We start from the raw sequence: 19,640 nt of genomic DNA on the forward strand, positions 1-19,640 counted from the left end.
GGCGAGTAAAAAAATAATTATAAAGAACAGAAAATACCTAGTGATTTCAAAGAACGAGATAATTTTCTAAAGATTGAACTATGCATGGCAATATGATCAAATTTATAATAGTATTAAATTATTTGTTAAATCAAATTAAATCTTATAAATATTATTAATATTAAAGTATGAGATTAATTGATTTCAAATAATAAATCTATAACTACCTAGGTAAAACATTATAATTAAGACCCTTTAACATTTTGCTTTTAATGGAAAATTTTACCGGTTTTGCCATTTTTTTTACTAAATATTAAATTACTATTTTTGATGGCGTGTGCTTTGGAACATTGAATATTGATTTCCGTCAAAACAAAGCACATCCGTTTGTTTTTTACCGGTTCATATTTGCCAGTCAGCAAATATTTTCCTATGCTCATTTTCAACATCATAAAATAATATTAACTGTTCGTAAAATATTATTTAAACAAACAAAAGTATGAATTTGGTATTATAAGTTTTTACCAATTACTTTATGGCAGTGATTGGTAATTTGTATTTATGATCTTAGGATTTGGATAAAAGTTACATGCTGTTCTTATTAATTCGTTAGTTTTTCCAACAAAATGAAAGTGTTCTGCTTCATCCTGCATGCATGAAGGGGAATTGAGCAAATGACTAATACCCCCTTAAATCCATGATGTAGGTAGTAGAGATAAATACATATTTTCTGAAGACATGGGTGCAGATTATAATTACACAACTGATAAAAATACAAATTGTTTTATTTGAATACGTATTTGATTCAAAACCTAGTGGGTTGAACGAATAAATAGCAATCACCCCTCATAAAAATATATTAATAAAATCTTCATTCTATTGAGCGGTATTTTTTATGGTTGACAAGATCCTAAGAAAATTTTGAAAAATCTTGAGAAAAATCTACATATTAAGATATAGAGGCGTAACTTATAATATATACGTGTAGAGAGAGGACAGATTCTTCTGGCATTGCGGCAACAACAAAATCACTTTGGTATGGTATGGTGGTAATTTTAAAGTAACCGTACCAAGACGTGCACTGCAAGAATAATCTGAAACCATTCCACATCAGTAAGCAATGACATACCTAAGTAAAGTTCCACCCATTAGGAGCCCCAAATTTCAGACTCTTTCGATTTTATGTAATTTAATTAACCTTTGCATTTTATTATTTTTTTATGCTATCTTAAAAAGATACATACAAACAAATTCTTTAAAGTTAAGTTGGTGTACACATATTTAACATTTTATCACCTCTATTGAATATATTCTGTAATATTATAAGTAGTTATTGTATTAATCCCCCCCCCCTTGTAATATGCTACCCTTAATTAACTGATGATCTAAGCACTTTTAATCACTGGTAGTTCAAAATATATTTAGTTTCATGCAATTAATTTGGTTGTCGTATCGTTATAATTTCCATATAAATAACATAATTTTTATAATATTATAAACATAATATTATGATACATACTTCTGAATATTGTCAATTTTCCGGCAATACAAATGAAAATAATTTAATCCACGACTCATTCCGGGATACATAAATATAGTTATATTATTGTAAGGCGAGCTAGCCACTAGTCTCCGTCTCACACCAAGTTTCCTTGACACCCAAAAACCCCAGTTTTCTTGCCGATCCAACGAAACGTGATCAAAATTTCAGATAGAATCACTTTCTCATCGCCAAATAATATTATTATTAATGAGTTACTTTCAGTTAGAAACCAAGTTTTACCTTTTTGATAAAGTTGATGAGACTAATTGTATTAAAATTTAATGATTTTCATTCCAGGAACCTTTGCCAAACTTTTGCTATGTTACTACTATTAATTATATTTTCCTCATACTATAATAGTTTACTCATTAATAAATATAATAAAAAAAAAAAAAAAAAACTATAACATGCTTCTTAATCTAAAATAATTCATAATTATTTCGATGCTAAAAATTAAATGAGTAAAGAGTAAAATAATAAGTTAGGAGCATCACCACACATGTATACATTTTATACGTGAAACAGGATTCAAATATTTAACTACTTTGTGGAAGAATTATAATATTTAGTATCCTTATATGGTATTTATATATTAAATAATAATATTATTTTTAAAGCAGCCGTGACACTAACGTACATAATTTTAATATTTTGGCCTGACTACTCCTCCTTTAAATACAAAATATGAATCTATTTTTTGCATTGTAATCGCATATTTATCTTTAAATAAGATGTACTCACATCATTTGTTAAAATTTTGACATCTTAATAATTATTCATTACGATATCAGAAAATTTATGAAAATTATTCTACGTCTAACATTTTAAGGGTTAATAAATTTTCAATAAATAAAAAGTTTCAATAAATTTCTACAAATCTTTCTTTTATTTAGGAAATATGATATCATCATTATAGTATGCCTTTTAATTATATTCTTGGCTAAACGTTGTAAAGTTATTTAATTATTTATTCATAATCAATTATTTTTAATTCAATTGGATAATAATATAGACAAGATTTTTTGTTGTAAGACTATTTTTTATTAGAAATACATAACATTTGAAAGTCAAAGAAATATAAAAATCTTGATTAGAGTGGAATTCGAACATAAGCCTCTCGCTTGCCCGGATTAAGGGGGATATGCTCAGCGTACGTCAAAATGGAGCTTTTATGCTATTTTCAAAGCATGATCCCGGACATTCCTTAAACGTTGTAGATAATCTATTTAAATAATTTCCCGTTTAAAAAAAATCGGTTAGGTACATGTCCAAACACGCGCGTTAACATGATCTTACTCCCTACTTCATTTATCGTTTGTCAATTGATGGCTACGGCCGTATATTGTAGCTGAGCTACTTGGAAATGCCAATAGAAATGGCGTATTTCAAAAAAATACTACCTTATTCTTAGGTCAATAATTATTATAAAGCAAACATTATTTGTAGGATGTTTATCACATTTGAATGATCAAGGACATAGCTTATAATCAGTATCTTTCAAATTTTAAATGTGTAAATTTTTCCCATTTTTTGAATAATAAAATGCCTAATTCTTGTCAAATTTAGGATCACAGAGATTATCAATATATTTTTTATTGTATATATTTCACTATAGTAATGTCAACATAAATTTTACTAATGGTTTTATAAATGTTTTTAAAAATTAATAAATATAAAAAATCTCAATACCACTTCACATGGACGTACTGAAATATGACTATATTCTAAAACATCATAGCGAGAGGTTTAAAAAAATACTATTTTATGTAATAAAAATACTTTTAGCAGTCATCAAATGTTTAAAATAAATATAAAGGATAATAAGGCTTCAAAATTATGTAAATAGATTATCTACAACGTTTAAGGAATTTCCATGATCATGCTTTGAAAATAGCATAAAAGCTCCATTTTGACGTACGCTGAGCATGTGGGCCGTTAACTCGAAGGATATTTTTAAATTTCGCCACTGTGATTACTATTTTTTTAAATCAAACATTATTAGATTTCATTCATAGGTAGCGTCAGGATTTTTTTTTTTAAATTTTGATTTAATTAAGTAGATATGTTTTATTTGATACTGAAAGTACAAAATATTTAAGAAAATCGTATTCTTTAATTGTTTTAAATATTTTATTATAGTATCCTACATTATCTACCTATATTCTGAAAATAAGTGAGATATTTTAATTATTTATAAATAACTCTGGCAATGAAATGATTTGGTTAGTCCCGGTAATTGCTTTTTGAATAATTAAAATAAAAGCGTAAATAACAACACGTGTTGCAATTTCAGGCAAATGCTATTTTCATTAAGTATATGACTTTTCGTAACAATCTTATACGTGTGAAATATTTATATTAATTATCTAACATCACAATATTTCATAAATCATTTCAATATACATAATATGTAGGTATACAGATTTGTCTATACTATAATGCCATTTTATTAATTATTAACGATGTTTTTTTAGATTTAGTTACGATATTTAAAAAATACTATAATCATGAACACTAATTAACTACATTAATTTCAATGAAATTTTCCAGATTTTCATTGTCGTTCGCTAAAGTAATAAAAATTGGGTAATAGCTCAAAAATAATATATCACGATAAAAATAATCATACGAAAATAAATATAGGTTACTGCCAAAATTTGATAAGTCTCATAATAATGTTATGGAGGAATTGCAATTGACATGCCCTCTAAAATCAGGCATAATTTTTATTTCTTTGTGCTTTATGCGCATGTTCTATACAGGTGACCTTGTATTTTTTTCTAGTTTACATATTGTATTTATGTATAGACACATAATCCGTTATTAACTCTAAATATTTACTAAATTATCAACTTTCCAACTTTTGGCAGCAACCCCACTTTAATAATAGAAGTCTTTCAACAATAAAAATATTTACATATTGTAATATTGTAATATTAATTAATGTTATCTTCATTTTTGAACTGTTGAGTATCGTGACTTAAAATATCCTAGTTACCACTTTTTGTCTGTCTCTTGTCTGCATAACTGAACGTATTGAGAGGCCATCTTTTACATCGGCCGTCGATATTTCCGTTGAAGACATATGTAGGAGACATATTTTAAACACCAATTCTTTCATATCTATTTCTTTGCGATAGAAAATATTCGTCTTTTTTGTAAATCATGGAGTCTAAGCATGCACCTTTAATACCCTTTCAACTGCATCAATTATTGTGCGTCTTTATTTCGTAGTTTAAATCCACACCAGAGAGATCAGTTCCATGGCACTTATTTTACATATTTTTTTTGGTGCCTATTCTGAGGTTAATTCTATTTTCGCAACATCCGATATTTGTAATGCAAAATACCAGAAAAAACAAAATCCTCAGCCACCTTTGGTCCTTGAAGTGTGTCGCTATTAAACAACTGAGTGCTTTGCTATATTATTACGATTTTAGTTTTGGATTCGTTTATTTCAAGCTTTGTGTTCTACTTTCCACCTCCATGCGTTTATTGTTTATAACGACACCTATGTACAAGTTAATAAGTCACATGCGCATTATATGCTCTGCATATATATTAAAAAGGTTAGCCAGAAGATGCATTCTTATGTTTTTTTTTTTAAATTTGTACTTATTTCTTTAAATAATATTTATTTATTTTCAATAATATATAATAATAGTATTAATACTGAAATAACAAAAAATAAAAAAAATAAACAAACATATAAACTCTAAAATAATAATATAATATTATGTACTCATGGAGAAAAGTTGACAATTACTTACTTTTCTTTAATTAGCAAAATAATCTACGATAATAGGTTATCCGTCGCAAACAATTTAGAGAACAATATATCGGTAGACCCTAAAGGTTGTAAATATGCATAGTTAACTAGAAATTTCTGATAGAAATAATTTTCTTATTTCAACTGGGTTAAAGCAGAAGGTAGCATGTTTATTGAACTATTAGGTTGATGCTATTGTTTCGTTTTGTAATTATCAGCTCCAATAACAAATAATAATTTTCCCAAAATTAATGGACCAAATTTTATTGGCAATATATAGTACTGTTATTTAATAATTCTATGTTTCTCTATGTAGGTAATACAAAATAGCGCTAGCTAACTTGAAATGAAACAAACACAAATAATTCACAATATATAGAGCACGGTGAGTTTTGGGCTCTATTGGTGTAGAATATTCTTGGCAACCACTTGAAATATACATAATAATTACAGAGTAGGTAGATACATATCCATTATAATACGTGGTGAGGTATTTTGGAATCCATCATCTGATCATAATAATAAAGGAATATTCGGAATCTATTATTTAAACGAAAATGTACAGTTAAGATAGACAGCATTATCTTCAGTTATTATACTAATTTATTCTAACTAACGAGTATCTCGAGAACAGTTTCTTTTGAAAACGTACTCAATATGAATCTATGTACTTGTAAAAGAACAAAATCACATTTTGTTGTTAAATTCCAAAGAGCTGGCAGACTCAATTTAGTTTCCCAACTTCATTCTAATAAGTACCTTTGTGTGTTTACATTATCTTTTAGAACACAAACGAACAAACTATTGAGCGGCTTTTCGAGAGGTTATCACTACTTACTTACTTTTGAAAACGTACTCAATATGAATCTATGTACTTGTAAAAGAACAAAATCACATTTTGTTGTTAAATTCCAAAGAGCTGGCAGACTCAATTTAGTTTCCCAACTTCATTCTAATAAGTACCTTTGTGTGTTTACATTATCTTTTAGAACACAAACGAACAAACTATTGAGCGGCTTTTCGAGAGGTTATCGTTATACTTATATGTATATAATATACGCACAGTGGCGAATTTACAAGTGTTTGCTAGTGCGCGCGAGAGTAAGACCCCGCGGTGACAAGGAGCTCTTAATTAAAAATCAATTACATAATAAAAAACAATAGCCGAATTCTGCCAACTGCAATTAAGAAACAAAATGATATTACAGTTTTATGTAAACGTTTATTTCTAATAACATATTCAGTAAATCAATCACTTTAGTACAATACGCCAGCATTAATGAATGTAGAATTATTATCTCTTGAAATATTTATTGTTGAATGACGAAAAAAAAAATTGATTATGGAGAAGAATACACTGTTCTTAATATAGTTTTCAGTATTTAGTTTCAATATTCAACAAAGCACAAACATATATTTCATTATGCCGAATGCTTCGGAACCTTTAAAAAAACAATAAAAATACATGATTGCAACAAATTAATAGTGTATTACGAGACCCTCTGTAGAAAGCTTTGATCTGAGATACATTATAAATGTGGAATGGAAACTAGAAAGGATTCAATTTACTCAATATTTGGGCTATTTCATGTAATTTAACGTATAATTTTTAAGAGGCAAAAAAATATATGAGCATCGAAAATAAATGAATGATTAACATCATCAGAAAAAAAATGATTGCGTCGATTTTAGAATAAATATATTTTTAAGACATTAATTAAGAAATGCAGTTTTCCTGCCATTTTTAGGTGCCCACCTAGATAAATTTAGATTTTTTTCAATATGGTCCAATCAATTTAACTTTATAACCGTCGATAAAATACAGTATGATAAAATTATAAAGAATTCGAGATATTGGGGACGTATATTTGATACTTTTTCATCAAAAAATGTCGTATAAGATTTCATAATACAGCGGCAAATGCCATTAATATACATATTTTATAAGAGAAAATTACATTTTTAAAATCTGCTCGTTTATGTCCAGATATTTAGGGTAGTAATGCTAGACTTGGATTGGGTTACAGGGTCTTTACCCTTCGTAAGGGTGTAAGGGTGTGTGTTACACAGTTTTAGTGTGACCCGACGGTCATTGTCAAGCCCGAAGCTCTCGCTAGAATGTCATTACTAGGAAATGGTTTTCCGATACCCCAATACCGTTTCATAAATAAACCGTCTGCTCATTACAACATACGAATGTATTAGTTTCTGTTTCTATTTGAATATAAAACATGTTAAAGTTTCTCTGTTAAGTAATTTAATATACACCTTTCTAATATTCAATATTCTTTCTTATATTATAAATTCACACTCTGTGTTTTTCGTAATTGGACATTTGTTTTGCTTTAAAAATATAAACTTGTTGTAAATAATATTATCAGACATAAAAAATACGGAGAAATAAAATAATAATAATATTTCAATGATATTAACGTAAAATATGTTTATTGTCGTAATAAAATAAATTTGATATCTTTTTTCCATTTTATTAAGTATTCCTGGTAATATACCAATAAATTCTTCCTCTACTGTAAGTATTATACAGTATAAAGACGTTTATTTAACGATTTGTGTATAAATTACATAATGTTGAAAAACCTAAGAAACGTACCTATCAAAAAAATCCTTGAAAAAAATCGAGTAAAACCCGAACTCACATTTCACTTTCCGGGTGCGTGCTCTATCTTTTGAGGCATCTATCTGTCTATGACGCGTGTGAGCTATTTATAAAAATTCTGCCAATCAAACCTTATAGTGCTGATCAAATGTTTTTTATATTAGTTATGTTTCTGTTTTTATACTAGCTATGTTACCGTTTAAAAAAAATCGGTTAGGTACATGTTCAAACATGTTAAAAAACATAGCTTATAATTAATGTCTTCAAAATTATCTTTAAATGTGTAAATCTTGCCCATTTTTTTTAATAAAAAATGCCTAATTCTTGTCAAATTTGGGATCACAGAGATTATCGATATAATTTTTTATTGTAAATATTTAACTATAATAATGTCAACGTAAATTTTACTAATGGTTTTATAAATGCTTTTAAAAATTATTAAATACAAAAAATCATAACACCACTTCACATGGACGTACTGAAATATGACTATATTCTAAAACATTAGAGCGAGAGGTTTATAAGAATACTATTCTATGTAATAAAAATACTTTATGAAGTCATAAAATGTTTAAAATAAATATAAAAGATAATAAGGCTTTAAAATTATGCAATTAGATTATCTACAACGTTTAAGGAATGTCCAGGATCATGCTTTGAAAATAGCATAAAAGCTCCATTTTGACTACGCTGAGCATGTGGGCCGTTAAGAAAATACATTTTTGAATATGGCTTAAAACCATCTATGGTCCATAAACATTTATTAGATACCTACATCAAACATGTTCGTCACCTATCAATAATTATCTATCGATTGATTAATTTAATACGAAATTGAGATTAGGTTACCTGTTAGGTTATTTAAAAAAAATGAAAATCTATCACTTAATGCTATATCATCAGTGAGCTATTAAAATTTTAACATCTTCAGAAGTCTTTATTATTAATATATGTTTATTTTTCTATCAATCATCACCTGTGCTGATTGCTGATAGTTTAAAGAGTTTACATCAACTGGTAGAAAAGGTTAATGAGGTCAGTAATTCTTATGGTTTAAAAATGAACCTCAAGAAAACAAAACTATTACTAGTATCAAAAGCAGCGACACCAGACACCAACACAAATTTTGTCATTAACAGCGAACCAATCGAACGTGTGACCCATTATAAATATTTAGGTACATGGGTCAATGAGAAATGGGACCAGTCTCAGGAAATAAAAACTAGAATTGAGATCGCAAGGAGCGCCTTTCTCAAAATGAGACACCTCCTTAGCAATCGAGATCTTAACCTAGGTCTGAGACTGCGTATGGTACGTTGTTATGTGCTCTCAATTCTTTTCTATGGTATGTAAGTATGAACGCTAAACCAAGAGATGTCACGAAGACTTGAAGCTTTCAAGATGTGGCTGTACAGACGCATCCTCAAAATTTCTTGGACTGAGCAGGTGACAAATGTAGAAGTTCTCAATCGAATGGGGAAGGACCTAGAAGTTCTACGTAGTATCAAAACCAGGAAACTACAATACCTCGGCCACATTATGAGAGGACAAAAATACAGCATTTCCCAACTTGTCATTCAAGGAAAGATCAATGGGAAGCGTAGTAGAGGACGGCGCCGCATTTCGTGGCTTAAGAACCTCCGTGATTGGTACGAGTGCAGCTCCACCGAACTGTTCCGGGTAGCAGACGACAAAGATAAGATCGCCTTGATGGTGGCCGACCTCCGCCAGGGGATGGCACAATAAGAAGAAGAATCATCATCATTGACTTTATAGTCATATCTGGATCTTAGCGGCTTCTAGAATACTTCACACCTGTATATTCTGAACTGTAGTTATTCAATTTTAAAGACACAGGTATTGTTGTCATTAGAAATTTTGGTGACTGCATTTTTTCCGTCCTTATAATATGACCCGCTCATCACAATCTTTACAAATAGGCGATAGATGTATTAATTGTACCTTAAACCCCATCGTTCCAAAAAGTCGTTTTAGGATCATTTTCTCGATAATAAAATTATAAATACTAACCTAAGTAATATTATTACATATTATATTATTATGCAATCGTACACAAATCTTTTTTATTGGGGATCTATAATAGTTCTCTTTTGTTTTTTTTAAACACTCGATGCTATTAGTATTACGTCATAATATACTGATTCTTGATATTCAAATTGATTCCTCGCCTTTTTCATTATCTTTCATTATAATTAAAATATATGTATTTTTATCGTTTTTGTCAAAATAGAATAAACAAAAACAAGAAAAACTTCTTATTGGTGCGTGTAATTCTTTATACAATAAAAGTAATGCTAAAAGTCTACAAGTGTCCGTTCGCGTGACGTAAACCTACTTACTTTTAATTTCTGTAAAATTTTTTTACAACAGTCATTTTTCATGAAAATTTTAAAGTCACTGACCATACCCTTTTTTGCTGTACGATCTTATCGTAGGCCAGGATTTATTATATGAGATTAAATCATTTTTTTGTTCGGTCATTGTGTTTACTTTTGACATGATTTATTTATTTATAGATCTTATTAATAAAACAATAAAAAAAACCACCACTAAAATAACATATTCACATTGACATAATATATTTTGTAAAATTCTAGTTTAACAAGTACGTTGAGAAAAAAATGAATGTTAATATGTACTGATACTAAATATATTAAATTAAAGTTGAAAAATGTTATTAAAAATAATGGCTTAATTACATAGTTACAAGTCAATCAGTATTACGGATTCATTTTTATTTATAACTACATTGTTATCACTCATAACTGTCAACACCTGTAACATAATTTATATGCATCTACAGTCATTTTGATGTACTGTTAAATGTAAAGATATTTTCTAGCCCCACCCTGAAATTGCAATGAGCTTATTTATGGGGATATTATAATAAACAATAATATAAAAAAGGAAAACGTACACAATAATTTAATTATTCTTATAAGTTATTTAGATAAAAATTATAGAAACTATAATTCCCACTAATATTTTACGACAGTGATACTTGTTGTCTTTATACTGGAGTGAAGAACCACTAAAAGTATTGTTGTTCTTCAATGTTGATGCAGCTCATGTCTAGTTTTGGCCTCCTTCATTGCTTTCTTTTAGTTGGCGCAATCATTTGTGGTCTCCAGTCACTGACGATAAGAAGTGCTCTTTTGTTACCTTTCATACCCTCCTACCATTGAATCCTCGACCTTCATCGAGGTCACCTTCCTTTAAGATTCAGCTTCATTAGTTTTATAAAGGTGAACAGTTTCAAAACTTCATGATATACTTCAAAAAATGTCATATCCGGTATATATATTACACCAAAAAAAAGTATAAGCTGAAATTATCGCCAAGTATTCATTTCCAACGTTTAAATTTCTGGCTTCGAATTCCCGTTATTCTGTTTAGCCTCAATAATAAACATTGTTTTTTGTTAAGACTTTATTTTCCATAAATTTGTGAAAATGAAAATTTCGTATTATTGCAACCACATCATATTTATTTACTCGGAAACAACTGACAGGCAATAAAACAACTGTTTTACCATTGCGAAATTTCTTGAAGCCTTATTTCCACTCAAGTGAAGTTATAGGTTGTTTATTTTACTAAAACGACGAATATTTTTTTGTGTACTCAACCATCTGCCAGACTCCCTCTTGCTCGTTTGAAAAACATCGATTCGTAGACAAACAGAACTTTCGAATTGGACTAGTGAAACAAAAATAAATAAAAAAGCACACGAGAGTTTGAGTTTTATGGGAATCGCAATCACGAGAGCCGACAAAGCAACGAGAGCTAGCGCCAGAGGCCATGTCAATCCAAATCAGCCATTTGCAAAACACAGTTCGTGTAGAGCAAAATAATTTTCAATCGTGAAATGCGCTATATTTTCCAATAATATAGTAAATATCATAGTAGATAATATTATAATGGACGCAAAATACCATTGATAAATTAATATTAACGATGCTGAATGGGGAGAGTGCTGTTTATCTTCAAAGATATTTTAAATATGTGATGGATAAGGGAACTCTTGTATACATATTTACATCTCTAACTCTAGGTAGAGTTGCAATTTTGTTTCTTGGTTAATAATTAAACATGCTTTTAATATTGTTGATTATTATTTTGGTTTGTAACTCTACATTATTTGAAAGCAGCTCTATTTTTAAATAGTTGGAAACCAATATCTCACAAAATAACGAGATGAATCTCGAACTAGCTAGCAGACTGAAGATTGAAAATGCAACGTCTTTTGCACTGAAAAGTCTAGTGATGTCCTAGCTACTATAAAAAAGACAAAATACAGGGTGTACAACATGACCGTACAACCAATTGCTCTATATAGGTGTGAAACGGAGAAACGAGAAAAGGCCAGCCAAGTATTCGAAAACAAAATTCTTCGGAGAATACTTGAATGGGTGGTTCAAGAAAACAAAGATGGCACAATCGTACGAATCCCGAGGTTTGCGAAAAATTTAAGCTCAATATAGTCAATGTGTTGAGGACGTAAAGATTCAGATGGGTTGATCACGTAGTTAGATGCGATGAATCTAGGGAAGTTGATAAAGGAAGCCATCACCCCCAATGGGCGAATAACGTCAAAGAGGGTGCAAAAAGGCATAATGTGACCGACTAAAGAAGAAGAGAGGGCTCAGGATAGAGATGTTTGTAGTATGGTTTTGCAATCGGTCGTATACCTGAATGATCTGTAGCGCTAATTCAAGTAAGTAACTAACTAATTGTATGTTTACGTACATCGTTCAAAAGATTATAGTAATATTAAAGTAATACAATATACGCATTTTATAAAATACAATCATAGCTGATAAAGAAAAATAATATAACATTTGAAATTAAAAAGTTCTCACTCAAATAAATTAAATATTTTAGTTTTGAAAATGTAACACCTTTATAATACGAGAAAAGTCTTGGTTTAATATCAAAATTGACTACTGATTCGTAAACCGTTTCGTATATTATAACATTAACCTAACATCATACAATATAATTAGGTATTATATTAATAATTTTTCTTATATTATTTTGAAAATGGAAATTATTGGATGATTTATGTAGATTTTATTCAAACGATAACAAAATTACCACCGACATCATCCGCAAATAATTCAAGCAAAACCCCTTTAAGATTTTACCGAAAACATAATATTTTCATATTAAGAATTCTCTTTTTATAAAATATTTTGTTTTTGTTGCTTTCTTTATTGTAATAAAATATTTTCTTGTTTATTTGCAGTTGTGTGGCAAGAGTACAGCGTGCAGGTAGTGGGTGCACGTGCAAATACTGGCGCTACAGCAGTTCTCACGTGCTTGGTACCAGCTGCTGTGAAAGAACATGTTACCGTCAACGCATGGTATAAGGACGACTCGATGCTTTTACCAGGGACACCTGATTCTGGTAATGTACATTAAGATTTTCCACCACTTTCACTTACACTTTTTTGCTGTTTTGTCGAGGGTTTTACACAGTCGCCACTATTGCTTCCTGGTACGAAATCATTTTGAATAATGAGTATTGTAGTATAACTTTACTCTTATCAAAATAAATAGTATGATATTTTTTAGAAGAAAATCACCAATTAAACCTCCCACTATTTTCACTGATATAATTTTAATTATCATAAATTAATAACAAAAAGTATTATATTCTAAAGATATTAATATTGAAATAATTATTTCTGGATTCTCTTATCAAATAAATGTAAAGATTTGCATATTATGAAAGTGGTCTGTATTTAAAATAATGTTATCCAAAATATTAATCTATATTCATTATTATAATAGCTCGGACGGAAGTTGTATTTTAATTAAATTAGAATTGTGCCTCCATGTTATATGCGTCATATAAGAGATTTTTGTATGCGAAATGTTTATACGCCACAATAATATTTTTTTTTCAAATTAAATCGAACGTAACAATAATATAATTACTTCAATGATATTCAGCATTTCTGAGAATTTCTACTGGAAAGCTATTTTTTTATACAAGTAAGCTATTTTCGTTCCAAAGCGGATCATGTATATACATCTCCAGGTATGGATATATTTTCTGAGGATCTTTTGTTAGACACTTGCTCAGCCTTTCGGTCCAATTCCTAAAGATACTAAAAATATCGTTACTCTTGTCCTATACCTACCAATACCTACTTGCTTTCGATATAATATATTTACCTATTTTTTATTCTAACAGCAGATCGATTATAATATAATTCTTATTTAATAGTGGTAGGTGGTGATTTTCTATACCAATGGATACGATATTGACTATTTATAGTTTTTTTTCCAATATAGAATCACTATAAATGCCTTAAATACACACGTCATGTAGATTAAAAGAATAACATATTTTATTATAATATTCGACTATGAAAACAATAATTAAGAACGAAGCATTTTTGTATATATTCCACGATGTTTTTTCTTTATTAGTATTTTTTTTTTGTAAAAAATGTATTAGTTTTAGTATTGCCAACATTATTAATTTGATAAAAATTTTACATTGCTATTTTATAACAATTCAATTGTGTCATAATGAATAAAGTTTTAATGTGTACGCATTCTGTTGTTTTTGTCTACCGATCTTTATGGCAAGATTAAAATTTGTGTCATTCGGAAAACATTCAAACTTTTCCTTGTGACAGAACAGTCAAGTGTACACAACAGAGTTGCGTTACCAACGCAGAAAAACATTTCCCTTCCCTTATCGCAAATAAATGCTTCGAGTATGATGGTCCCAATTCAGTTTGTTATCCTAAAAATCCTTTATCCGAATGTCCACAATTTTGTTTCGAGTTCAACCATTAATCACAATACAGAAGCACGAAGCACGACTATCTGACTCGGCAAGATCATTTGCCATGATAAACCAAACCCTCTTTTTTCTTGCGTATATTTTGGTTTTTGCCATATCAGGAAAATAACAAAACTATTTACAATATAAGAATAAGTACAGACCTAATGCTTACTTATGCTGATAATAAAATGTATACTCAGAGTAGAATTTATCGAAAATCTGCAAACGTTAGTGCTTATAAATTTTCTCTTTGTTCTCGAGTCGAAAATTTGATTAAACCTTACAATAATTCAAAAAAATATATAAGCATAAGTACATAATAATATACACATTAAAATAATAATTAATTTTCAATAAATCAAAGTAAAATAATGTTAATAAGTATAAACAGTTTATTATTTTTTTATATTTAGAAAAAAAATTGTACCTAAGTAATAGGTAATAAAAATAATTTGTTTACTATTTGGTTATATATTTTATTTGATTTTATAAATTAGAAGGAATTTACACGTGCGCAAAAATGTAATATATTCCATTCAAAGTGGATCACAAACGACTTCATAGAGTAAAAATTTATTTCAATATCCTTTTTAACACGGAATGGCTGTTAGCTATTTGCACTTCTTGGGCCCCTTTTTCTGAATCGAATACGTATCGAAAAAAAAAATTTTGTACTGGCCTCTTTGGAAACGAATATTTTATTATTATAATGCAGGTAAAAATAGATGAAACAAAAATTTAACAAAATTACAGTAATAAAATTCATTGTTTTATTATTTAAAGATATTTTTTTATATTAACGCATAAAAAACAATAAAATAATTCTCATGAAATTCATATTGTTTATCTTTTAAAAATGTAATTATAATAATTGCATTTAATGGGGTAATCCAATATTAGCACAGTTATAGTTTTGGTTATACTTTTATAATGAAAACTATTTATACCCTGATATTTGGTCCCTACTTGTGATCTTTTTTACATTTTCCATTATAACTTGCTGTCGCTTAATGGAATTTCAATGCTATAAATTAGTTCTAAATTAGCCATTAGTAGACGTGGACAAGACCATCCAACTTTACAATTAATTCAAATCGAAACCAAAATCCCTTATCAAATAAAAGTAGTTAATCTGCTGCTAAATGGAGGATTAAATGAATTATGCAAACCTTCATAATTATTTTGTCGTAATGTTCCTTAACTAAAATCTCGCCCAGATCGTGTAATATATTTGATGAAATATTATCTTTAATAAATTATTACTGTCATGAAATAGTTTAGTTAAAAGCATAAAAGTCATTCCACGGAAATTTATTGTTAAATACCAAATACATTATATTGAAATATTTGTGTTACTCCTATATTAAATATATATCTTTGAAATCTACTTTGCTTTATATACCTACACACCTCACTATTTTGGTATAAAAATAATCCTATGAATACAAAAATCCATTAGATTTTTAAATATAATTTCAATATATATACTTATATCTTGCGATGGATAAGCAGCAGACTGTTTCTGAAGCTATGAATTACAGGTTTAAATCTCGCGAACTGATTTTTTTAAATATATCTTTAAATTTTGAGATTAGGATGATTAAATATGAATGATTTACAACATTTTTTCGTACAAAAATACACAAAAATACATATTTGTAAGGCAACCAAAATACAGTTAAATATATAAGTATTTATTATACATATCATTGGTACTTATCATCGGTATACGACGAATATCCATCAACTGATATATTTTGCAAATCCGATTTACATATTATGACATTAAGAGCAATTTCTCAGAATCTATATTCAGGAAGATCCTTCTATCTTCTAAATAAGATAATATGTTGAAAATTATGTTTAACTAAATGACTAAAGTAGCATTTCATAACAAGCATGTTTGTATGTTCGTAGATTCCTCTATTCATACTTTAATTAAATACAAGATTTTTTTGATATTAAAATAATACGAATATCATATTTTCTTTAGATATAATAATATATACACAATAGTACATAATAAGCACATATTGATACAATAAAAAAATATTGAAAGTGCTGAAGAAAAAGATATACGATGTCTTTGTTTTCTGGAGCTGTTGTTATGACTATAAAATACATCTTCAGTTGTTTTTTTGTTACTTTAAGTAAATTGTCTTTTATAAGTTAACTTAGAAAATAAAGAAGGATATATGGGTTATCTTTTCAGCGGTAAACAATATTTCACAAGTAAATGGTTTCTCGACGGATATCCAAATGTTTTTTTGCCGGAAGTCTAGCAGTCTTTATCATACGCGATAAAATAAACACGGAGACTATTATATTATGAAATGTTGTTTTTCGCTATGATAATACATAATTTTATAGATAGATAAATTGAATACTTGGAGAATAACATTTTTAAAAATAATTCTGCATTTTTATATAAGTAATAATATATTTTAATCAGATATGTAAAGAATTTTAATGCTATATAACATAATATTATAAATGTACTATACATTAATTGTTAATAACAATACACATATAATTAATATGGTCTAATTATTAAATCTATGGTGCCGTCGTATTACTTGAGACTGGCAATTAGATATGCCCAATATATAATATATTTTTAAATGAGCGCGAACACACACGATAGAAGTACTTTTTTGTTTTGCTCTCCATTTACGGACACACTTGTTAGTAAATTGTATCAATTAGCAGTTAGCATTAATCCATATGACGAAATATAATTTAATCGGTGTATATCCATGGATATTGTATATTTCATCTCTAATTGAGAGTCGTTAGTTTTTAGTGGCGTTTTTTGCGTTACACATGATCGGTATCCACTTCGCGATGCATAAAAAGATTTTACTTTATCTTTTTTAATAACACAAAGTTACTAAAATTCCGAACAGATAACTGTCTAATATATAATAACCAATGCACTTAAAAATATCTCTAGTCCCAAAAATACATAGAGTGAATATTAAAGGAAGTCGTGACACTCCAGTTGTCGTAGAGCCGTTGACAATGGTGACTTTTTTGAGCCTATCTTAATATTTATTAGTGTTCATCCAACCCTGATATATAATAAAAATTCCCGGCTTTGTGCTGGCATACAGGTTTATTGAGAGAAGGCAGCTTTTGATAAAATTTAGTGTTGATTACACGTTCCTTCCGAAGCGCCGAGTAAAACGTAAACGCAAATGGGTGTGGCCCTTTTATTTGGCGCGCGTTTTGGGACATTGAATTGGGACAAGGGTCGCTATGTGGCAAAGATGAACGAGGGCGCCTAGTGGGAGCATCTCTCTGAGGGAACAATGGAGAACGGCCGGAGTGGGTCGGACGGAACCGTTTTCCTCCCGAACCTAGCTCCAGGCACTCGCCTATTGGGTATCTACATGTTTTTTTTTCGCAAAAGCCATTTAACTTATCAACAAACATCAAACCGGAAAACGTATTTTTATTTGCCGCAAAAACAAATTTTCTTTCGTGAAAACGATAATGATTTTACGTCATATTTATAATGGATAACAGCGGGCGGTGATTAAAAAGTTGAAATGTTAATGGGAATTTTATTCATTATCAAGATTAAGTCTTTGCTCACTACTACCATATTTTCATATTATCTATAATTTGATTAGAATAACAAATATTTTAATTTATTGTTTCTATGTTTAGTAATAATTGAATACCTATTTTAGCATAGCCAAAGTGGGTTGTGATAATTAAACATGGTTCAGAATTTTAATTCTTTGGCGTTGTAATTTTTTTTTTTCAATCAATATGCAAAATTATATTCAGGGCATGTGATGTTCCCATTATCCTCATTATTTCTACAATTTTAATAAATTTGGCGAACAGTTAATGATCCAAAGATGAAGACTCGATATTTAGCGTTTATTAAAAAATGATCTAGACTCGTAAAAATAATGTAAGCCCAAGATTTAATTAAACATACCTACCTAATAACTAAAAGGCAATTGCAAATTCTACCAACAGCGCAAATTGATTAATTATTACTATGCACCTAAATAAATTACAGCGTGATAAACAATGACACCTGATGTAAAATTATTGAGTCTGTGATCGTAATTATTAATATGTATTTATTATTTCATTGATATACCTATATATTCAGTTTATTCTTTCAAGCTAAACCGAATATCATTTCTGCAGCGCTCGAAATGGAAAATTTTACAAACCGAAAATATTAACATAGTAAAGTAATATAATTTTATGCGTGTTTTATAAAAAAAAAAATTGTTATATAGCCACTAGCTCAAACGCGACACTGTTGCCGATTTTACAACCCTAAATGGCGCTCCCTTGCGCTCCGGTCCATTTCAAGCCCTGCATTTATGAACAAAATGTCACGCGTTACTTTTTAACTACAAATAATATATAATAGTACATTAATCACAGGTGTGTTATTATTGTTTTCAGTTGCTATTATAATCATCTACCTCCGTTCAATAACCAATCTTTGTCACTATAGTAACAAATAATAATTGTTCGTGAAAAATCTTTTTACACAATATTATGAACATAATATGTATAATATTATTTCGCATTTTTTATTATTATGTTCCTAATGTAATAAAATGTACCATTCTCTTAAAAATTGAAACGACAAAGAAATCCGTATTAAATATACAAGTTTTATGAACACTTAGGAAATGCAGTAAAATCAGTTTTAGCTACTACATTATAATATTATATATTCTATTGTGCATTCTACAATCTAACTGGCATTAATGTATATATCAATCCGTATATTACTCTATAAAAAGAGTGATAGTAAATTCCGTCGTTATAATCATTTTGTCTTTTATAAATCTTAGAATTGTTTTGAGAAAAACAATGGAAACACAGCATAACAATTTACGAAGACCGAAACACTTTGTTGTACCATGTG

General features: G+C 28.8%; 1 protein-coding gene across 1 annotated transcript in view; it reads left to right on the top strand.

The window, feature by feature from the left end:
• Nucleotides 1-19,640, top strand: part of LOC147072214 (cell adhesion molecule Dscam1-like) — a 207,701-nt gene that overhangs the window by 95,299 nt on the left and 92,762 nt on the right. The window contains exon 5 of the mRNA XM_085946707.1: nt 13,175-13,336. Within this exon, the coding sequence (XP_085802833.1) occupies nt 13,175-13,336 (162 nt within the window). The remainder of the gene's footprint in view (nt 1-13,174; nt 13,337-19,640) is intronic.

Source organism: Rhyacophila brunnea, unplaced genomic scaffold, assembly GCF_057557595.1.
Source record: "Rhyacophila brunnea isolate RB1 unplaced genomic scaffold, BYU_Rbru_1.0 scaffold_2, whole genome shotgun sequence".
NCBI classification, from domain to species: Eukaryota; Metazoa; Arthropoda; class Insecta; order Trichoptera; family Rhyacophilidae; genus Rhyacophila; species Rhyacophila brunnea.